Source organism: Notothenia rossii (genome assembly GCF_949606895.1).
Source record: "Notothenia rossii genome assembly, chromosome: 4".
In the NCBI taxonomy this organism is placed as follows: domain Eukaryota; kingdom Metazoa; phylum Chordata; class Actinopteri; order Perciformes; family Nototheniidae; genus Notothenia; species Notothenia rossii.
In genome coordinates this window covers 10,746,277-10,770,344 of record NC_136902.1, presented here as the reverse complement: position 1 = coordinate 10,770,344, position 24,068 = coordinate 10,746,277, and the positions used below count along the sequence as shown (strand labels likewise).

Sequence of the window (24,068 nt, the reverse complement as noted above, 5' to 3'; positions counted from 1 at the left end):
TACGTTATCCTACCTTTCAGAAGTACATTCTAGGAACCAAAATAAAACTTCTTGATGAAACCATTCCTAGAACAATGAATGGTAACATTCTCAGAATGTTTTTAGAACCAACAATGTCTAGCTGGGAACTCAGACATGCCTACGCAAACATGCAATATCATGAATTACGTGCTTGTTTTTTTCTAAAAACGAAAATGTGGTGACATCAGATTTCTTTTAAACATCCTTTTCAAACAAATGCAGCAAGTTTGTTTTTTAAAGCGCACTACAAATAAATCTGACGTTGACCATGACCCTGTTAATATTTCACATCACAGGAACATTTCATAAAAAAATAATAACCTCCTGAAAACATTATCCAAATGTTGCTTTCAAAATGTTCTTCTTTAGTTATCATGTAACATTGAGGGAATGTTTTATAAAAGAACATCTGTAATGTGTTCCAAAACACATCCTCAGAATGTTGCAGGCAAAACGTTACAGTATGTATTAGTTAACCTTTAACCTCAGAGGAACATTATTTGAAATATTAGACATCCTCAAAAGGTTCTTTGAGCATCAGATTAAAACCTTTCTTTAAAACATTATTAGAACCTCTAGGTAACGTTAGCCAAAGTTGTGAGAACATTCCCTGCTAGCAGGGCACTAGTATTATTTTTGATAATTTACTTCACTTTTGGAATTTGACTATTAACACATGTAAAAGGATGATAATACATCAATCTTAAAAAGTATTCAACATAATTACTTTTTTTCATTCATTTATTCATTGTGCGAACTCAGCAATTTCAGTTAACATAATATTAACATGACGCAGTTGAAAGCATCAGTACAATGTTCAGTGCATGATAAACATAAAAACAAATGCTGCCTCACAAACGTTTCAAAGGAAAAAACAAAAATGTCATCGTTAATCTTGATCTATTCAGATGACGGACTGTGACAACAGCTTGGGGCTCCCCTCAGGTGCTGCTGCAATTTCCTCTGGCAGATGGACGGATGATCCGCCTTCAACCTGCATTATGACATTTTTTTAATTCAAATGAGAATCATTTCTGATTTAATAGAATTTTTTTTCTTTTTTAAACAGCGGAAACTGTTTATACGCAGCCCTCACAAACCACACACAGCCAGATAGCATATCTAACAATTATAAACTGCATACGAGACACAACCTCTTTCTGATATTTTACAAATATGATATTATGAATACTGTGGGCCTACATACTTTAGTGCGATCATAAGTGCATGTGAGTGAATATTGGCATGCAAATTCGTTTGTATACGTCCTATTTATTGTCTCAATGCGCTCATGCGGCCATTATACAAATGCAACAACTCGGCTGCTGGAGGAGAGTATCAACGTTATTCGGCGATATTCCTGGCGACTAAAAGTGGCTTTTGACATGAAAAAATACAAAAATAAACCTATTTGGTTTTCTAAATGTTATTCTATCAATATGACAATAGAGACATGTGCATAATATATATTTATGACATTTAACATAGTTTTCAAACAAATGCTTAACACTGACCTGAGTCCCTCTGTGGGGAGCATATTTGAATGTGTCTGCCACACAGTCTTCCACAGTCTTTTTTTGTATGTTGGGGTGGTTCTTGCTACAGGCCTCTGAAGATAAAGAAAGACAAAGACAAAAAAAAAGAATTGGAAAAGGCAACATTTTCTGAAGAAAATGTGTGTGCTTGCTTCAGCTTGAAAAGTTGAACGTATTTAAAGCAGTACTCGATGTAACTGAAGAAAGACTTTAAGATATTGAGGGAGTAGTTAAAGTTTGCGGAAGCAATCATTTGAAATACTTGAAGCAGCAGTGGAAATACCTCAAGCAGTAGCTGTATATAAAGCAATGCTTGAAGTAGCTGATTAATATAATTATTTCAATGAATTAGTAGTTGTAGCGTAGTAGTTTGAATATTTGAAGATCAACCCACACATCTCTTAAAGTTCTATAATAACAATAAGGTCTTTGTTGGGTCAAAAGATTGTTGTGAGATCACTAGAAACATTAAAAACAAACTTACGGACTATGACCGGATACGTAGCCAGGTCCTCAAACTTCTTCTTCCCCTTGCGACCCTTTAAACTGTAGTTGGCCCACAGGCCATTTGTCCCAATTTGTCTCATAATCCTCCTCACTGAGTCACCTGGAGTTTTACCTCCCAAGAGAAAAAGAAAATTAATCTGAAAAGAGAAAAAATACAGAAAATGTATGATCTTATAGGATAAGGCTCATATTACAGTGATTTTCTGTTCCCTCCTTGTTCCTTTTGTTCAACTAAGAGAAGATCAAATTAATCCGTAGTATTTTCTAACACCTTGTCCTAACAGCAAATGTAGTGAGTGTGTTAACCAAAATAACTGAATGCGTCCATTATAATCAATGAGGTTGCAGGCGTAGCAAGCTATGTGACATCTTTCTCCGAAGCATCAGTGGATACTTGGAATTGTGTTGTTGTGTCGTCTCTTCCCTATTACTCACCAATTTTGTCTATTTCCCAAATCATAATAAAAGACAACCTCCAGCAGATTGCAATCCCATGCAGCCAGGACACATGGATGCAATTGGGACAAGGTGTAAAATAAGAATCAGGCCAGTAGTTGTATACCCAGACCCAGCCGAGTAACACATAACTTGAAATCGAGTTAGCTGACACTTATGGCGTATCACATTAATTACACAAAACTCAAACTCAAAAGTTTACTTTTCGCGAAGGCCAATTCATGAGGAACACTGCGGCTCAGAGGGCAGAATTATAACTAGGTTTTAGTTTATTTAACTTGTCTTTAATTATTTTGATGACACAATTATTTAAAGAGCAACTTGCAGGTTTTTTTTTTTACTAGATTTATGCTTAACCTTGCCTGGAAATTACAATTAAAAAAGCTAATGCAGGATTTGATATGTTTTACAAGACATAAGGGCAGGAATTCAGAGGGAAAGGAGCCGTTTTGAGCTCTGCTTAAAAACTTCTTTTTTAAAAACGTCATAAGTCAAACGCGTCATATTACGTCACATGGGGGAGCAACTTTCTCGGACTCCTTCTCTGCCCAATCCGCGGTAGTAGTTTGTAGTTGGTTTGAGCGGTTGTGATTTAGTGAGCTGGTATTTTTTCGGTCATTTTACATTGCATTTCACCATTTGTAATCATGGTGAGCTGGAGTTTGTGCAAGTTGCACAGACTCCAGCCTGTCAGGACATCGAGTGCACAGTTTCCCTAACAGGAAAAGGACCGGAGCTAGATTTCGTTCCTGGGTGCGTTGTGCGAGGTGCACCTCCACCTCCCTGCAGCACATACACTCCACAGCTGAAGCCTATCAAACAAAACGTTTATCAGGAAACCGTTTTACATCTCTCTCCCCCCCTTCGCTCCTCTCTCTCCCCCCTTCGCTGCTCTCTCTCTCCCCTCCGGTAAACAGCACTGTACGTAGTGTGGCGTTGCATTAGGTAAAGCGAGATACGGCTGATCCTTGCGCATTAGTTTCTGTTATGGATCAGTATCAACAGTCCTGCCAGTAACGTCACTATATTATCATGGTCTAGCAGGCTCATAATTATAAGGTTGTGGTCCGTCATATGCATACAAATATACATTTTCAACCTCTTCTGTGTCAAAATTAGCATTGTGATTTGTGATCCATGTTTATTCATACGTTCATGTGACGTCACACACGGGTGGTCTTTTATATGGAAGTAGTGTTTACATAATTTTCCAACAAATGTATTCACTGGGGTCTCTAACCTGCAAGTTGCTCTTTAAATGTTATCTTTTGTTTGCATGGCATTCACAAAGAAAATGTCCTTAAAATAATGGCAGAATTAAAATAATGAGATGTGGTAAATGTCAATTTGCCTTATTTCTGAATGTTTAATTTACTGTAAATAATTTGAGTTACATCATTATCTTACCTTTATGTAGCACAAGTTGCTTTGTAGTCCTGTCCATGTGGTAGAAATGAATTCTCCTCTGGTGTGGGCAGGACATTGTGCTCTCTCTCTATGATATGGTGTATGAGATTGACACATCAGTGGAACCAATGACAGCGCTCCAACTACCCTTCGCCCTTAAACCCATTAAAACTGACCAAAAATCCGACATTTTCCATCTTAATTTCACTAAAGTTAATATGTATATATAGACACTACCAGTCAAAGGTTTGCACACACCTTCTCATTCAATGGTTTGTGTTTATTGAAAAGTTGTTCTACATTGTAGATTAATACTGAAGACATCAAAACTATGAAAGAACACATAGGAATTATCTAGTTAACAAAAAAAGTGTAAACAAATCCAGAATATGATTTTTATTTTAGATTCTTCAATAGTGCAATAACAGTCTATACGGAAGTTATTCAAATGTGATATATTAGATAAATATAGATACATAATTTCTAAGCAGCAAGATGAATGTATGGATGCCGTCACTTGAACATTTATAAAAAAGAATAAACCTCCTGAAAACATTTTCAGAATGTTGCTTGGAGAATGTTCTTCATTTGTTATTATGTAACATTGTCATATTCTGCTCCATCAGTCACCAGTAGTTTTCCATTCACCTGTCTCACCTGTTTTCCACACCCACTCGTTAGCTCACTCTCTTTCTCTTCTGCACCCATTAGCTTCTGCCAGTATTTAAACCCGCACCTTACACACACTCTTTGCCAGATTGTACTTTGCCTCATGCTTGTCTTTCCCGTGTCTGATACTAGATTGCCTACCCGGTTCCGACCCTGCCTGTCCCCGATCTGCCTGCTCTGCCTGTTCCCTGATCCTGACTGTCCCTCGACTATCCTCTCTGGCCTGTTATCCGACCCTGCCTGTATCTACGCTGACCGCCTCGCTTACTCCCTGACTCTCTGCCTGTCCCTGACTCACCTTCTGCCTGTCCCTGACTCACCTTCTGCCTGTCCCCGACTCACCTTCTGCCTGCTGTCCTCCGGTGCTTTAAACTGCTCGGTTGGTATTCCTCAGATCCAGTGGAATGTCCAATAAAGTTTATTACCAATTCTCCTTGGTTTCTCGAGTGCTGCATTTGGGTTCTCCTTAAGGCTGTGACAAACATTGAGGGAAAGTTCTATAAAAGAACATTTTTAATGTGTTACCCCAACAACGTCCAAAACACATCCTTAGAATGTTGGAGGCAAAAAGTTCCACCTTTGTTAACATATCACATTAAAGGAACATTCTATAAAACCCTTTCTGTCATCTCAGGCCTCAATAACATCCTCAAAACATCCTTTGAATGTTGCAGTTAAAACGTTATGTGTTAGTTAACCTTAAACCTTATAAGAACATTATTTGAAAAAATAAACATCCTAAAAAGGTTCTTTGAACATCAGATTAAAACGTTTCTTTAAAACCTGATTAGTACCAATAGGCAGTAGTCGAGTTGAGGGGGGATGGGGGGGGATGGTCTTGGTATTAAAATGGTCAAAACCATCCCCCTTATGAAACGGCCATCCCCCCTTCCCATCCCCTGTTATTTGATCAATTAATGTGGAAATATTGCCAATGTTTAATTTTCAACATTCTACATTTTATATGTGCACGTCACGTGCCCCTCGTCCACATTATTTTAGCCGCTAAAATACTGTTGACGAGGGGCTCGTGCACATATCACGATCACGAAATTGATGTCAAGTCAGTCAGCGTCAACGATAGCATCGCAGCCTGTGCAAGCATCATGGCTAGTAAGCGACAAGGACAGCTTGACCTGAGGGACTACTTCGGCTTTAAGAGGACAAAAAGTACCACTGAAGGTAAGTCAAGAATACTTTTGATATGTCACCAAATGTGTAATCTCTGGACAGAGGCGATAACAACAGAGTTATAGTTTGGGAGCTTACGTTTTTTTTCTTGTTAACTAGCCTAACGCCAGGCAGCTAGTACTAGCTGCTATAGTAACCAACGTCAGGTTAGACCTTTCTTATATTCACAAAGTTAATGTCAGATTTGATTTCTTTTTCACATGGAATATCTCGCAGGGTTTCCCACAGCTCTTTACTGCTTAGGCGACCGCATAAGCAACACACTTAACTAGCCTAGACATGTTCAGTCGGGGGAAAAAATTTAATGTAATTTAGGATGAGGCAGAGCAAGCTAGTGTACAAGCAGAGACGACAGGGGCAGAAGAACACAGAGAAGAACAGGTGTCGTTGACGGTTCCTGAAACAGCCGGTGAAGTTCAGTTAAGGATGGTAGATAGTCCAAGTTTGGGATTCTTCAGTATGAAAACTGGTTCCGAAAGAACCCTCTTGAATGAAGTTTCCTGGAGGATCTTTAGGCTGATTTTGTGTATCAATTTGATGATCATGTATCCACTAGTGATTTAAGCACTTTGTTTGATAAGCTTTCCATTCATTTTAGTGAGATCATATAATATAAATTAAGTGTGAAAATTGCACCTTTAGTCACTGTGAGCGACCAAAATGTATTACTTAAAAAGCTTTAAATGTGATGCATGCCTCCGAATCGTGTGATAGCGGCTTCTGGTGGTTGAATGTCATCGCTCTTATTTTATATGAAAAAAAACCACAACTTGACAGTAGGCCTACTTCACTGTCTGGTCATTCTAACAAAACCATAATGCCGTTGTTTTCTTCATATAGAGGATAATCATGGCGAGGAAGCAGGAAGGAGAGCAGAGGAGACTAGAGCAGAGGAGACAAGAGCAGAGGAGACTAGAGCAGAGGAGACTAGAGCAGAGGAGACTAGAGCTGGAGAAGGAACAGGTTTGATATTTCTAAATAGACACTTTTCTTTTTCGAAGAGGGGAAATGTATCTTACCAAGTGGGGTTTTAACATAGATTTTATGTTTTTGTGGTAGAAAAAAGAAGAGAGGAGGAGGCAGAAGCAGGGCGAGATAGTGTCGATGATTCTGACCAAAATAACCAGGGAGATAATGAGCAAGATATCCCTGAATGCTGGACATCTACCAAGTTCAGGGAGAAAAAAAAGTATTATCCATGGCTAATATGTCAAAGCAAAAAACTTGGCTGCCTAACCTGCCAGAAAATGAAAGTGGTTGGGCCAAGTACAGGTGGGAGCAGCCAGTTGCATATTGCTCAGGAGTGGTCCAACGTTAAGGTTACAGTCTATGGTACAAACCGAGCAGCACAGCTGCAGTCTCTTCGTAAGAAAATACACAAGCATCAAATGTCAGACTATCACCAAGCAGCTGAGAAAACCATGGAAAAAGCAAAAGAAAAGACATTGGAAACATTGACTTCTGAAATGCAAAGGGATCACTTCTTAACTACTGATAGGGTATTTCGTACAGTTTACAAGATTGTGAAATCTGGAAGGCCTTTCACAGATCTACCGTCCGATATTGATCTGCAAGTCTTGAATGGACTAGACATGGGAAGAACTTTACATTCAGACTATTCCTGTGCAACAATCAGCCAACACATAGCAAATGAAATGCGAAAGAGAGTAGTTGGAAAGGTCCTTCAAAGTGGAACAAAACTTTCTGTTATGATAGATGAAGCTACAACTGACAGTAAAAAATCAGTATTGATCATTTATATTAGAGCGAGCTTAGGGATGAGTGAAGAGCCCCTAACATTCATCTTGGATCTAGTTGAGCTTTCTGCTACCAATGCAGGTGAAATCTATCAAGCTCTAATGAAAAATCTGTCACATCATGGCTTCTCTGAAGCTATTCTGAGTGAACGCTTTGTTTGCTTTGCATCAGATGGAGCTTCTGTAATGCTTGGAAGTAAAGCAGGTGTTGCAACCAAAATCGTAGAAAAGTTTCCAAACGTAATGGTGTGGCACTGCATGAACCACCGTCTTGAGCTGAGTGTTGGAGATGCTGTTGAAGAAACTGTAGGGATGAATGACTTCCAGTTTTTCTTTGACAAAGTGTACAGTCTCTATCATGCATCGGCCAAAAAACGCCGTGAGCTCACTGAATGTTGTGAGGAACTGGCTTTACAGTGTCTGAACATAGGGAGAATTCTCAGCACTAGATGGGTGGCATCCAGTTACAGGACCATTAAAGCTGTATGGCAGCAGTACCCTGCAATCCACAAGCACTTTTCCAATGCCTCAGTTGATCCTAAAAGAAGTTCAACAGAGAAATGCATGTTCAGTGGTTTAATAGATCGCCTTTCTAATGTCACCTTTGTGCACAATCTTGGAATCATGTATGATGCTTTAGAAGAGTTGTCTGAATTCTCTCTCTCTCTTCAAGACAGAAACATGACACTCCCCAAGGCTGTAGCAATACTCAGTCGGCAGGTCCGTGTGTTGAAGTCCATGGCAGAGCAGCCTGGACCAGCGGCAGAAGTGGCTCAGACTGCAATCGGTTTGAAGCTATTCAAACTAACAAATAATTTAAGACACAGCAGAGAAATAAACCACCAACATTTTTTTCATGCTTTGGCTGCTAAAATTGAGACAAGAATGGGATCACTGCCTGGAAAACAGAGAAGCAAAGAAGAGTACCAGAGCTTTCTTGACAATGTCAAAGTGCTGCAGCCATCAAACTGGCCAGATGTGTGTGGTGTTCGTTATGCCGAAAAGGAAATACAGGAACTCTGCTCCTTTTTCAAGCTTGATGATGGCAGACAAATTCAGAGAGGAATGAGGGAATATGTTGATATGGTGAAACTCAAAACTGTTGATGAAATGACACCACAAGCACCAGAAGAGCTAAGACCCCTCCTTCAAGCAGTGAACACACTGGTCATCTCCACAGCTGAGTGTGAGCGTGGGTTCAGTCAGATGAACATTTTAACCACAACTAGAAGCACGCTAGAGGTAAAAAGTATGTCAGCCTTGCTTTTCATCAAGTGTGTTGGCCCTCCACTACAAATGTTCAAACCAGAAGTTTATGTCAAGTCTTGGCTTCAAAGTCATAGCTTGGCTAATGATCTGAGAGCAAGAGCCCGGAAAGTTGTCATTAAAAAACATGATTATGAAACTCTTTGGAAGATCCTATGAGATACTACAGTATAGGGGAGAATTGGGTTGGTAGCCATTGAATAAAACTGTTTATTTGTATTTGTATATCATATTATATGTATTATTTTCAGATTTTGTAAATAGTATATTTGTTTAATCCATGTTCTTGCACTTGAATTAAAATGGACTTGACTAGAGAGGATTCATGTTCAATATTTTGTGAGGTTTTGTTTCAACATTTAATGGATGAATTCCCAGTAGATTTATAGGTATTGTGAGTGTGAAGTTGAAGTTGAAGTTGCACTTGCACCCAGTGGGAAAATGTGTCCTCTGCATTTACCCTAACTATGTAGGAGCAGTGGTAGCCATGGGACCAACTCTAATTCTGAGGTGCCTTGGTCAAGATCAATGACAGGAGTATCTGACACGTAATATATCCATAGCATGCAAGTTGTTTTACAGTAATAGAATATAATAATTATCTTTGTGCTTAAACACTAATCAAAAGGGTACAACGTTGGTCTCCCACCAAATGCGCTGTCATCAGATCAAATTAAGGGCCCTTAAGGAAGTCAGCACCAAACATATATCCAGTCTACTCAACTACCCTGAATTGCAGGTTAGTTTTTGTTTTTAATCTCTGGGGGGGGGGGGGGGGGGGGCATGCAGATCCACCATCCCCCCTGGCTTTTTTTTACAACTTGACCACTGCCAATAGGTAACATTAGCCAAAGTTGTGAGAACGTTCCCCGCTAGCTGGGACAATCAGTAGGTTTCGGTGTGCATCACTCCATGTCATTTCACTTCGAAATTCACCTCTATAGGGAAAGGAATATTAGCCACATGCTAAATGCTAACCGGAGATGAAGGTTTTTCAGAATAAAAGCTTTACATCAGACATTGTGGCTAAGAACTTCTGGTTTTTCAGTATAAGACAGCATTTGAACCGACGGTATGTTTAAAGGGGACCTATCATGCCAAATGCACCTTTGTACGTCTTTTATACATGAATATGTGTCCCCGGTGTTCCAGGGAACTCACCAAGTGTCAGTAAACACAACCCTCTCTATTTTCCTCCTTAACCAAATCTCTAAAAAAGGGGCTGCAACGGATCTGAAAAAAACGGATCCAGATTTCAACACTTTTCTACACAAAGAGGTGCTCCGCTTATTGGTCAACTCTCCACCTATCAGGGGAATGAGCCACGTGCATTGCCAAACCTCTCATTCGCATATACTTTAGGACGGATTTCCGTCCATTTGGCTATTCAAATGTTAACGAAACGGACAGACTTCCGTGCACATCAGCGGCTGTCGGATTAAAACAGTTTAATGCACTTTTAACACTCAGGATTCCTGCTACTTTCCTGGGTTACAAAGTGAGGTGACACAGCCTGTCCTCTGGGTGCGCTCTCTGTGGGGGGGGGGGGGGGGGGGGGGGGGGGTTGCCTGCCTGCCGCTGCGCTCTGCCTCTATCCACACAACTTTTCCCCGCCTTTCAGAGACTTATTGCTGGGTCAAACTCTAAGTTACAAACTGTACACATTGCATTCTTGCTAATTAGCCAAAATATGAACGGAATAAGTAGCAAGCATCGCAACAAACAGAGTAAAATAAATAGGGAGAACAGCTTGTCAACTAACCATTCAGAAACGTCCTGCTGCAACCGAGATGTTTGCACCTCCACCAAAACCTCCGCTGCTTCAGGGTCAGTTTCTGGATCAAATTGATAATATGCTTGAACACATGCATTGCTCTGAGATGACATGTTTATTCCACACTCGTAATCACAGCAAACATAGTATCGTGACTCTCGCCGGCTCAAGCCCCCCTCTTCTGCAGGGGGGCGTGGTCAGCTGCTGCTCAGAATTTTCAAAGACAGACTTGGAATAGAGCGAAAATGAGCGAAACGAGGCATGGCTAAAAAATGATCTGTTTGGTATTTTGAAAAATAAAATGTATAAATATATTTATATACATATATATTTAAATATAGCATGATAGATCTCCTTTAAGCTACATCGTGCCATTAAAACATTGATTTTAATTTCTAACACAAAACATTTCAAAAATTCTCAAAAATAAACAGGTAGCAAACATTATTGTCATTATAACATACCATGAGAAGAATAGCATGCAACTTTAAGCCAATGCTGCCTCCCTTGGAGTGGAAACGTTTCAGAAGCCTGGGAGTGTGTTCATCCAGCTTGGACATGAACTTTGAATCTAGCTGCACCATTGTAATTCTCTGAAACTCATCCTGGATCTAAAAGACAAATAAAACCAGAATTAAATCTTCAAATATTAGTGTACACCAGTGACGTGCGGTGAGGTTCGTGGCTGGTGAGGCACTGACTCTTTCAGAGTCAGATTTACAAATATTATATTTTGACCTTAATCAAAATATTCTGTTATTTTCAAAAGCTTTTTTAGTCTGATGCTTCGATTCATTTTAAACAGACCGTTCAACAAAAGGATACCCAAAATACAAATATTGGATTGTTCTTTCTTAGTAAGATCCCATTTTCATTACAATTGTGGTCTTACCTTGACTTGAAGATTAAGTCCATGCTCTCCTTCTGGACAACAATCTCTATTTGTTTTTTGTAAAAGTCCTCCTTATCTTCCTGTAGTTTCAAAAGTCTAGTTTGTTGTTTGTGTCTACCGTCTCTGCGTAGAATAACAGTAGCAACAAGAACCTGTGGGCTCACGTGCGCCCCCTTCAGTGCGGCAGAGGTTATGGCTGCCTCTCCTGCTGCTTTTTTCATTGCCGTTATATGATGAGAGCAGCGAGCCGAGCCTAAATATCATATATACGTTAAATAAGTTATTTAGAGACTATGGATGGCGAGGATACATTTAATAAAGGGATCTACAAACATTACATTGGTGACCTACAGTGAGATGGTAACAGGCATGAGCTTAGTGCCCGCTTTCCAGACAGTTTCTGTGGGGTGACGCATTCTGATTTCTGAGGTGAGGTAGAGCTCATCTGTGCCTCACCTCACCCCACAGTAACTGGCTTGAGCGCGCTCAAAAATAAGTGCCCGCGCTAAATTAGTGCCCGTGCTCCAGCAAGTTACTATGGGCTTACGAGAGGCAGAGCTCGTCCCTGCCTCACTTCTCATCGCTGCCCGTAGTTGTAGCGGAGCTCGGCAAATTTGCTGATTTTGACTTTAAAAAGCGATTGGAATCATACATAAATCACACTTACATCATAGATCATGTTAAGTATTATTATTTGATGACGCCCTTAGTCTGTGTACTACGGTAGCAGTCGCACTGTTATTCTGTTCTTGTATGAAGGTACGTCCTAATGTGACGTCACTACGTTGACTGTTGTCAGTCTGTGAATAAACTTACCGGAGACATGCTGAAGAGAATACCGAGTCTGATTTACTTATTGTTCATACGCGATTCATGTGCACCCAAGCTTAACAGGTTATGGGCCCAGGCAGAGTTGGACACAAACCGACTTGGAGATAAGTGAGTTAGATTATCGGAAGAAGTGTTACGCGACGTATTACGCGTTAGCCAATTAAGCTAACAAGCTAGCTTAGCAAGTGAAGTATATTAGCAAGCTAGTAGCCCTCGCGGTAAAGTTGGCGCGCAAAAATGGCAAGCAGAGCAACAGGTCTCCTGGCACCGCAGCTCTTATTCAAAGGATGTGAAGATAAGTATGACCTTTGGGAAACAAGATTCCTAGGCTGCTTACATACTCTGAGGCTAAAAGAGACTATCTTACATGAGCCCACCGGTGCTGATCAAGAACAGCTAGATGCAGATAGAAGGAAGAATGCTGATTGCTATGCTGAGCTAATAAGGCTGATAGATGATAAGAGCCTGTCGCTAATAAGACATGAGGCCGCAGATGACGGCAGGAAGGCTCTGAAAATACTGAAAGAACATTATTCAGGGAAAAGCAAGCCGAGGATAATAAACTTATACACGTCGTTAACGAGGCTGCACATGGCAGACAACGAGAGTGTTACCGACTACATGATAAGGGCAGAGAACGTGATTACAGCCCTGAGAGATGCAGGCGAGACCATGAGTGATGGACTGACCATAGCCATGATACTAAATGGGTTACCAGACTCCTTCAAGCCATTCGCCGTCCATGTAACACAGAACGAAGATAACGTTACGTTCACAGACTTTAGAAGAAGATTAAGGGTCTATGAAGAGTCGGAGAAAATGAACACAGCAGAATCCACAGATAATGTGATGAAAACATGTGCAAGGCAAGGCCGAGGCACCAAGACGCACGCTAGCAACAGAAGAGATGAAGATGCCAATGTGACGTGCTACAAGTGTGGAATAAAAGGACACATATCAAGAAAATGTTTTCGAAAAGTGTGGTGCGGTTACTGCAAAAGGAATACACACGATGAATCACTCTGTAAGAAAAAGGGGGGAGAAGATGGTGCCAGAAAAGTCGCAGAGGAACAGAATGGCGACCAAGACCATCTCTTCAAGGCCAAGCACACAAAGAGCGGGAAACCACCAGACAACGTGAAGATGAAAGGCATCATGGTGGACGCAGGAGCGACATCCCACATCGTGAACGACATCGGAAAGTTTAAAAGCTTCGACGATTCATTCCAGCCCGAGTCTCATTCAGTGGAGTTAGCTGACGGGACCAAGTGCAATGGAACAGCACAGAGAAGAGGAACGGCGGTGATATGTCTATTAGACGACGCCGGACGACAACACAGAGCACAGCTACGGGATGCACTGTACATGCCCTCATACCCACATGACATCTTTTCGGTGGCAAGAGCAACAAACGGAGGGGCGACAATCACCTTCAAGAAAGGGGACAGTCACATGGTTACCAAAGACGGCAGCAGGTTTGACATCCATGAAAGTGTAAATTTGTATTACTTACCAACTGTTGAGGGGAATGTTGACCAATGTAAAGGGTGTCACGACATGCAAACTTGGCATGAAATTTTGGGTCATTGCAATTACGAAGATGTACAAAATTTACAAGGTGTAGTGAAAGGCATGGAGATAAGAGGAAGTGCAGTCAAACCAGCTCAGTTGTGTGAAGTGTGTACACAGGGCAAGTTCACCCAAACGAGAAATAGGGAGCCAGACAAAAAGGCTAAGATGCCCTTAGAACTAGTCCACACAGACTTAGCCGGTCCCATGTCAACACCAAGCATAGAAGGGCACAGATATACACAGTCTTTTACAGACGACTACTCTGGTACTATTTTTGTGTATTTTCTAAGGTCCAAGAGTGATACAGTGCAGGCCACAGAAAGGTTCTTAGCAGACATAGCACCTTACGGAGAAGTTAAGTGTATCCGTTCAGATAACGGCACTGAGTTTACAAGCCGAGACTTCCAGGCACTGTTAACCAAAAATAGGATTAGACACGAGACGTCTGCACCCTATTCACCCCACCAAAATGGTACAGTAGAGAGAGGTTGGCGAACTCTCTATGATATGGGCAGATGCTTACTGATAGAAAGCAAGTTACCAAATAAACTATGGAACTACGCCATACAGACAGCAGCTTATGTAAGGAACAGGTGTTACAGTAGGCGCACAAAGAAAACGCCATACGAGCTGTTCACAGGCAAAGAACCAAATATATCCAAACTTCAGAAATTTGGGTCAGTGTGTTTTGCTTACAAACAAGAGAAGGGAAAGCTCGACCCTAGGTGTGAGCAAGGTGTTTTCATAGGCTATGATAAAAATAGCCCAGCTTACCTGGTGTATTATCCAGACACAGAGAGGGTCCAAAAGCACAGATTGGTAAAATTCACAACAAAGGGGGATAAAGAAAAGGAAACACAAACACCAGAGTCATACAATGAATATGGTGATAGTGATGTACATCCCAGGGTCAAGGACAGCGATGAAAATGTTGTTGATGAATGTGATGTGGGAAATGTGCCAGGTCAAGATACTCAAAGTGGTGCTTCTGGGACTTTACCTGAACAGACTGAACGTACACAGCCGGGTAAAGTCACCGAGACTCCAAACAGAAAAAAACCCACCCAGAACCAGGAGGAGACCAGCTCACCTACAGGAGTTTGAGACTGACGATACGGAGGACAAACTGCAAACATGCATGGATTTTTGTTACAGAGCAGTATGCGACATTCCTCAAACCTTCCAGGACGTCATAGCGTCACCCAAATCAAGGCAGTGGAAAAATGCCATGAACGAGGAGATGAGATCACTGGAGGAGAACGAGACCTTCAACCTCACCCAATTGCCACCAGGCAAACGGGCAGTGGGGGGTAGATGGGTCTACCCACTCAAGAGTGACATTGATGGGTCAGACAAGTACAAGGCGCGATTTGTAGCTAAAGGCTACAGTCAGAAACCAGGAATCGACTATGATGAGACATTCTCACCCACAGCTGATATGACAAGTGTAAGAGTACTCATGCAAAAGGCAGCACAGGAGAACTTAATCTTACACCAAATGGATGTTAAAACAGCCTATTTACATGCACCCATTGATTGTGAAATATATATGACACAACCAGAAGGTTATGAGAAACAGTCAAAAACAGGTGAAGAGTTAGTATGCAAGTTGCACAAATCTCTCTATGGTTTAAAGCAGTCAGGCAGAAACTGGAATGCTATGTTACATACATGTTTGACTGAAAATGGTTTTGTACAAAACCCCGCTGATCACTGTGTGTATACAAGAGAAAAGCACAGCGAAAAGGTAATCCTAATAATATGGGTTGACGATCTCATTATAGCAGCCAGCAACGAGGGTGTATTGGAAAGTGTAAAGGGGATGCTCACTGAAAGGTTCAAAATGAAAAACCTGGGAAAGTTGAAATATTTCTTAGGTATAGATTTTGAGCAAACAGAAGGTCAAGTCAAAATGTCTCAAAAGAGATATGTGAGCAAAATACTGGAGAGATTTGAAATGCAGGATTGCAAGTCCAGAGACACACCATGTGAGCCAAAACTAGAATACACAGCAGACGCTGAAAACATTAAAGAGCCAAGAAAGTACAGGGAGGCAGTAGGAAGTTTAATCTACTTGTCCACATGCACTCGACCAGATATATGTTTTGTGGTCAGTAAACTATCTCAGCACTTTGCTGAACCAACTGAAGAGCACTGGAACACAGTAAAACATGTGTTCAGATACCTTAAAGGTACAGCAGAACAGGGGTTATGCTTTAAGAGAAATGACACAGATAGACTAGGTCTGAGAGTGTACAGTGATGCTGACTGGGCATCAGACGTAACAGACAGACGTAGTACATCAGGATATTGTGCCAGTCTCAGTGAAGGAAGCTCCTTGATCTCATGGAAGGCAAGGAAACAACCTACGGTTGCACTATCTACCTGCGAGGCAGAGTACATGGCCTTAGCATCAGCCATACAGGAATACATCTACTTAGACAAATACAAATATCCACAAACAAAGGTGTACGAAGACAACCAAGGTACTATAGCACTAGCCAGAAACCCAGTAAACAGGCAAAGGTGCAAGCACATTGATATTAAGTACCATTTCATAAGGGAGACTGTAAATAGTGGAAAGGTAATTTTGGAATACTGTCCTACTGAGCAAATGATCGCTGATGTGATGACAAAACCAGCCACCAAAATAAAGCTAAAGAGGTTTGCTCAGGATATGTTTGGCACCTAGAAGGGCAAAGAGTTAACATAGTTAAGGTAAAAGAAAAAGAAGCCTTATTTTGTTTTGTTCTCAGGTAACCCAGTAAGCTAAGAGCGAGTGGGGGTGTTAAGTATTATTATTTGATGACGCCCTTAGTCTGTGTACTACGGTAGCAGTCGCACTGTTATTCTGTTCTTGTATGAAGGTACGTCCTAATGTGACGTCACTACGTTGACTGTTGTCAGTCTGTGAATAAACTTACCGGAGACATGCTGAAGAGAATACCGAGTCTGATTTACTTATTGTTCATACGCGATTCATGTGCACCCAAGCTTAACAGATCAGTGGAGACATTTTATTATTATTACTATTTAGTTTTTCTTTAGTTGTTTTTCCGTTACATTGGAGTATTGACAGGTGAGGCTCTGCCTCCCCTGACTGCACCTCGCTGGTGTACACATATACTATGTAGGCTTATGTGCGCTGCACTATATAGCCTACTACAGTCAGTGTGCACAAAACACATCAACAGAGGTTCTATACAAATAACACCAAATTGTTATTTATGAAGAAAGAAAAAAAACAATAATATTCCTTACTCACCCTCAAGCAATAGTGTTCGTTTCTTACTGTGCTCAGATTGACTGCTCTCCACACAACGTGGTAGCTTTGGTCGGCTAATGTAGCATGTTAGCTTAGGTCGGCTAGCTAGCTTGTTAAGGTACCTTAGGCTGAGTAAAAGTCGAAAAACGTTACCTGGTATCTTAAAAGTCACAACATTAGCGTGGCACATTAAGACATAAAAAATAAGTGTGGCATTGTATCAAGCTTTTTTCAGTCCTTGCAATGGTTTTAGTGGATATAAAGAGGACTAAATTACCAACTTTCATCCCTCAGCTTAATGTGGTTTTAGGTTTCCAATTTCCAATATTTCCAATTACCCAAAGGGGGCTGACAGAAAAAGTTTGGGAACCTCTAAAAGTCTGAGTTTCTCAGGAAAACTGTGTTCAGATTTGTGAAGAGAATGATCTAAGAGGCTTTTTAGAGACTTTATTTAAAGTTAACAAGAAGGAGACGTTTCTCAACACATAAAGGAAATCCGCCTCTAAGCCACGAACAACTGCAGAGGAAAAGGGAATATATGGTATAAATCTCTGAATCATGCTCACGAGTCGCGACCACAACACAAAGGAGAGTATCTTTCTTTTTGTCTTACTACTGAGAAACCTTACTTTCTAAAAGGAGGGAGCAGCTGGCAATATTTACATGTTCCTCTTTAACAGATGAAGGGTAACCTCAGGTTCAGTCTCCACATGTTTCAGCGTTTCCTCACAGCAAGTAAAGGACTGACCACAAACTGTTAAACCAAATGTTTGAGATTACTCTTGTTAGATTGTATATTGTCGTTGCAGGAGTGCAGCTACTGAGATAACTCAATGCAGTTCAGCATCTAACCACCAGAGTAAATGTAGGTTACATATGTCTATGCTAATAAGATATAGTAGACAGTAAGGGGAGATATCTGCAGGACAGTTTCAGCAGCAATTATGTTCCACTTCTCTGAGTAAATGAATAGTTTCATTATTTTATTCTAAAATGGAGCAACTGTTAGGAATTCCCTCAGGTGAAGAATAACGTTTTTCTGACGAGTCTTTGCACTTTGCATTTCATTGGCTCTGTTGATAAACTGTTACACAAATCGTAATATCTTCAAAAAAAAGACCGTGGTTTTTCTTTAATCTGCATGACTCAAACTCAAAAGCTGTCTCACAAAAGTGTGTCATTGTCACTAAATGAGACTCCATGCATCCCCCATGTAACATCTGTAAAGTGTTATATCTATATTGATTTATTTCAGTCACTGTGAGTTTCATCATTTGGCTGTCAGGTCATTGATCATTCTTCTTATTCTTTAACTATACGTGTTGAACTTAATTTAAACTGGTTTACAGGGTGTGTCAGAGGACTTGTTCTCCTGAACTATCTCCTCCTGTCATAGCCTGCACCACACCTACTGCAGACTGCATGTTTCATTCACTGGGCATATACATACTGCTCAGACAACAGAAAACATCACACCTTTCTGCTATAGCATCAAAACAGCCTCGTTGAAACACCAAGGTGAAAGTATCCTGTTATTCACCATGATATCCAGAAGACAGAGCTGTCAGCACTGAGGTCTCTGCAGTCTCAAATATTTACAGGTAAGAACACAAGTTTCTACTTTATTAATGAAATGTCTCTCACTGCTGCTTCCTGTCTCTCTCCTGTTGAACCTCTTAGAGAACAGGCAACACATTAAAATAAATAAGAGAACAAGTTGACGTTGTTCAAACACAAACTGTGCCTCTGTTTCGCTCCTTTAAGAGAACGAGCTCAGCCTAATGTCTGAATCACATGAGAAACAAAACATATATTTAATTAACGCTTTGTGTGGTGACTATTGCCACTCAATATCACTAGCTGCACCTTTACCAGCTTGAAAGAACACTTTAATGATCAATCATTATAAAACACATCATATCTATTATTCTGAAATGGACCAATCTGCACAATGACTACTTTTACTTTTGATACTTTAAATATATTTTTTGTTGCTAATACTTTTCTACTTTTACTTGAGATCTGAGTACTTCTTCCACCTCTGCTTAAATATAATGTTGGATGGTTTTGATCTAATTGTGTCAACATCTAAAGTCTGATTTAAGACTTGATTATATAACACATTTCACATGAATCCAAATCTGTAAAGTAACTAAAGGTATTAATTACATGTAGTGGAGTAAAAGTACACCATTGACCTCTGAACTGTAGTGGGTTAGAAGTAGAAAGAAGCATAACATGGTACTAAGTACTTCATAATTGTACTTAAAAATAAATAAATAGAGTTGATCAGGTTGTTGATTGTGTCCTGTGGAATGTTGGTCCACTCCTCTTCAATGGCTGTGCCAAGTTGCTGGATATTGGCAGGAACTGGAACACGCTGTCGTATACGCCGATCCAGAGCATCCCAAACATGCTGAATGGGTGACATGTTAGGGTTAGGGTTAGGGTTTAACCCTAGGGTTTTCGGACCCCCACAGACCCCCAAAAACTGCACGTTTCAGAGTGGCCTTTTACTGTGGCCAGCCTAAGGCACACATGTTCAATAATCATGCTGTCTAATCAGCATCTTGATATGCCACACCTGTGAGGTGGGATGGATTATCTCGGCAAAGGAGAAGTGCTCACTATCACAGATTTTTTCAGATTTGTGAACAATATTTGAGAGAAATGGTTATTTTGTGTGTGTAGAAAATGTTTTAGATCTTTGAGTTCATCTCATGAAAAATGGGAGCAAAAACAAAAGTGTTGCATTTATATTTTTGTTCAGTGTAGCTCCACATTAATTCAGAATGTCTCTGTCAAAACAAACCATAAATAAAATGATTAATAAATATGCTCGGTTCTCCCCGCAAGTATAATAAATAACACATCTACAGTCAGACATTGACATGTGGCTCAGTGCCAGCAATTTGAGGGTTCTTTCAGACCGATGCCAACATTTGTATCTGTTCCTTTTTTCTCTTTTCAGATTAGAGACAGCAAACACAGAGGAGGTGACCCTTATCATATCCTGAAGGAGACGAGACATCGGGCATGACCTTGTGTTTGTCTACAGTTCCAAAGAAGAGCAGGGGAGAAGCCTTCATGGCCAGAGAAACATTGCTTTCCTTGCTCCATTAGGAGCTCTTTTAACCCTGCTGCAAGCTGCACTTGGGGGCTCAAACGTTCCCCTGACTCCACCAGGAGGCTCACTCCAACCCATCTGCCAGCTCAGATAACCCTCTGATAGTTGGCAACCACATGTTTGAGGTGACTTTGAGTGACTGCCACTGCCGCCGCCGCCCATTCTTGAGCAGCAGCAGCAGCAGCTTCCTGCGACTCCGATCTGCACCATGCAGTGGAGACGGCGGCACTGCTGTCCCATCAAGATGACCTGGACCGTCAAGCGGTCGCTCTTCAGGACCCATGTGACCGGCCTCCTCTCGCTGGCTCTACTCTTCACCCTTTTCTTATTTTTCAGCCATCAGGATTGGCTTCCGGGACGCAGCGGGCCCCGGGAAAACCCGCTGGCCTACACTGTCAGGGGCTTCCACAGCCCCAAAGGCGAAGCCAACCAGAGCAGCTCCCTGCGGAGCCTGTGGAGGGACACAGGGTATGTGGCACCAAAGACTCTTCTCAACCTCAGCTCTCAGCAGGTAGATGGGGCTGCGGGGAAGGCAGCAGCAGGAGGCGGAGGGGGTTCCAGGATGGGGGTAATGGGACTTGGGGACTCCATGAGCACCAACAACAGTTTACAGAAGGAGATGGGTGTGGGAGGGAGGCTCAGTGCTCAGCCCTACCGCTACATCCTGAACGAGCCTTTCAAGTGCAGGGACAGGACACCCTTCATCATCGTCCTGATCACTGCAGAACCCGGACAGGCCGAAGCCCGTAATGCCATCCGTCAGACATGGGGGAATGAGAGCAACTCAATGTGCTTTGGGCTTGTCCGTCTTTTCCTGCTCGGCATTGGAAAGAGCTCAGACACCTACCTGCAGAGCAGCATAGAGGAAGAGAGCCTTGTTCACCACGACATCATCCAACAGGACTATCAGGACACTTACTACAACCTGACCATCAAAACGCTGATGGGCATGAACTGGGTGGCCACCTATTGCCCACACGCCTCCTACGTGATGAAGACAGACAGCGACATGTTTGTCAATACCGAGTATCTCATCCAAAAGTTGCTTAAGCCCGAGCTGCCTCCAAAACAGAGGTACTTCACCGGCTACCTGATGAGGAGCGATGCACCAAACCGAAACAAGGACAGCAAGTGGTACATGCCGCCCGAGCTGTACCCAAGCGAGCGTTATCCAATATTCTGCTCGGGCACGGGGTATGTGTTCTCAGGGGACATGGCTGATCTGATCTACCAGGCGTCCCTGAGCATACAAAGGCTGTACCTGGAGGACGTTTATGTGGGGATCTGCCTGGCCAAGCTGCGCATCGAACCGGCCCCTCCTCCCAACGAGTTCCTCTTCAACAATTGGCGGGTGTCTTACACCAGTTGTAAGTACAGCCACCTGATTACGTCCCATCAGTTCCAGCCAAATGAACTCATCAAGTACTGGAATCACTTGCAGAGCAACAAGCACAACGTCTGTGTCAACATGGCCAAGGAAAAGAACAGCGGGTAAAGACACCAAAAGTTTCACGGAGAGAGGCCTCCTTGACGCATCCTGTGATTACAACCCCCGCTCAAGAGAAAAAGGGAGATGAGCACACTCTCACTACAATCTTGGAGGGCATATGAACTCAGTACTATACACTATATGGGGAAAAGCACATTGTTTTTGGTATTGTGTACAGTCAATGATCCACACTATGTTTTTAATTTGAGGAAAAAATTGTAAGTATTGTAAAACTGTTGAGCTATTTCTAAAATGGAAGATTGTCTGTGGTGTGGAGCATAACGTGCTGCTGCTGTCTCAAGGGTGATGTTGAGGTTAATTCAGGTGCCAAGAGAAAGGTGGTCAACACATCCTCACTCCCAGGTCGGCCTATGTTGACGTTATGTCAAGTCCCCTGTGTCGGCTTTTTCCAACGCAAGGGGGCGGTGCTAAGCGTACATTTGGAACTTTCCGGGATGTCCATAGGCTTCTATATAGCTCCCTAAACGTATGTTGTAGACGACTTGAGATCGCGAGCGAATGCTACCCGCAGATCCATTCTCACAGCGTTTATCAACCTTTTTCTTACTCAATATCAAGCCACACTTATTGTTTTTACTTCTTTATTTTAATTGAATAATGTAGGACTTTTGTTGCCGTCAGTTATGGGGAGAGTAGGGGCTCAGAATAATGAAATTTGTATCTGTATTAACACTAGAACCGCAAACGGGTACATTTTACCCGCAGCTGTTTTTTTTAATTGTATGTAACTTTTGTTCAATAACATATTAAAGTCTCCCAGTCCGTGACTTTTCCTGAAAGTTTGTTATGTAGCACCCTCTGTTGTTAACAATTGTCAATATGAAGTCCGATTGAAAAAATCGCCCAAAAAAATGCCATTTATACCTATATCCGCCAGCGGGTAATATTTACCTCATAGAAAATGCAGCGTAAACATGACGTGTTGCTATAGCAACGCCTTTTGTCTACTGCGGTTCCTTATAGATAGAGAGATAGATTGAGAGAGAGAGAGAGATAAATAGATAGATATATTGATAAATGGATAGAGAGAGAGATAGACAGATAGATAGTTATAGATAGTGTAACATCTTGGAGAATACAAGATCTTGGATGACTGAGCTCACGTTGAGGACGTAAGGCATGTGTGCAGGTTACGTGCCAGTTGAATAAAGATGGACACTCGGAATGAGAGTAGTCCACGTCGTCTATTTATGTAGACAATTATATGTTCATAGAACAGAACATTACAGATATATCGATAGAGAGAGATAGAGAGATGTGTACCTAAACAAAACACAAGTCTAACACCAAGTGTTTAAATCAGCACTCTTAGCGATATTTTAAACTTCACGCTATCTGCACAACCTATATCATATGAAAAGCTGAGAGTCCACAGATTCTATTGGTATAAGTTTCATCCCTGTGCGATCAAAACTCACTGTTCTGTATGATAAATAAAATAACATTTTACCTTGAAAATCTATAGCGGGTAAATGTTACCCGTTGCCGGTTTTAGGTATACAGCGACCTCTGGCAGTCCTAGTGTTAATGGACGTGCCGTTGTGCGATTGCGTTGCCAACGCAATAATTTACAAACTCTTTAACTACAACCCTAATTATATTTAAAAACATTTTAGAAGGCCTCACAAAATACTTTAATGTAAATTCAAATTTAAATGTGAAAATGCTGTTGCCATGACAACACATTACTCGCCATGAAAAACAATACTGCTATAACTCCTATGAGAATTGTCAAAAAGTGTTCAAACTCCGTTGACGCTCGCGAAACAGAGGGCCTCATCATATAACTTTGCGTGGGGCCACAAGTTGGCCAGGGACGGCCCTGTTCAGACTTGACATGTGTACTAACAGTCCAGCCCTGAAGACATCTACGTGTCAGTTTTGAGATTTCGTCAAATGCTGTTGCTATTGCAACACAATACTCGCAATGAAACACGTTTTTCTCATAACTCTAGTGAACATGCTCCGATCGGCTAAAAAAGGCACAGGTTTGGTAACGATGCAGCCCTCAAGACATCTAAACGTATTATGGGGTGACATCAAATGCCGTTGCCATGGCGACAGATCACTCGATATCAAACACGATGTTTATGTTACTGCTGTAACTCTCATGTATATTGTCCGATCGTCCCGAAACTTCCCACGTTTGCCAACGGCCGAGTCCGGAAAACACCTGCGTGACGTCGACGTGCGGATGCCAGTGAACCTGAACGGAGCGCCAAAGACCCGCTCATCGGTGCTTACAGCTTTAATTATTGTTATTATTCATAGAGATTCTGAAAGAAAAC

General features: G+C 41.6%; 2 protein-coding genes and 1 long non-coding RNA gene across 7 annotated transcripts in view; 2 read left to right on the top strand and 1 right to left on the bottom strand.

The window, feature by feature from the left end:
* LOC307036811 (beta-1,3-galactosyltransferase 2-like) overlaps window positions 1-23,291 on the top strand; it is a 30,035-nt gene extending 6,744 nt beyond the window's left edge. Inside the window, exon 2 of one of the 2 annotated variants that reach the window (XR_013807472.1) lies at window positions 4,728-5,028. Coding sequence is in view for 1 of the 2 variants with exons in the window: in XM_079677421.1 (XP_079533547.1) it covers window positions 20,479-21,765 (1,287 nt within the window). In the remaining variant the exon portion in view is untranslated. Of the gene's footprint in view, window positions 1-4,727; window positions 5,029-20,114 lie in introns of those variants that run through there. The other variant, XM_079677421.1, reaches the window with a different exon arrangement.
* On the bottom strand, window positions 754-17,631 carry LOC307036817 (uncharacterized protein). Of its 3 annotated transcripts, none has more exons than XM_079677428.1 (8): window positions 17,144-17,631; window positions 11,048-11,194; window positions 10,572-10,644; window positions 4,938-5,067; window positions 3,927-4,014; window positions 2,041-2,200; window positions 1,536-1,630; window positions 754-1,015 (listed from the first exon to the last, which is right to left on the bottom strand). In XM_079677428.1, exons 2-8 carry the CDS (start codon window positions 11,165-11,167, stop codon window positions 926-928), a joined length of 756 nt encoding a protein of 251 aa, XP_079533554.1. In that variant the 5' UTR covers window positions 11,168-11,194; window positions 17,144-17,631; the 3' UTR covers window positions 754-925. The 3 variants fall into 3 exon arrangements, with proteins under 3 accessions (XP_079533554.1, XP_079533553.1, XP_079533555.1); XM_079677427.1 differs by lacking the exon at window positions 17,144-17,631 and adding an exon at window positions 11,476-12,071; XM_079677429.1 differs by lacking the exons at window positions 10,572-10,644; window positions 11,048-11,194 and having other exon boundaries at window positions 17,144-17,628.
* The window catches only part of LOC307036825, a 39,493-nt gene continuing 34,092 nt past the window's right edge, over window positions 18,668-24,068 (top strand). The window contains exon 1 of one of the 2 annotated variants that reach the window (XR_013807478.1): window positions 18,668-18,744. This is a non-coding gene — a long non-coding RNA (uncharacterized lncRNA). The remainder of the gene's footprint in view (window positions 18,745-24,068) is intronic. The other variant, XR_013807479.1, reaches the window with a different exon arrangement.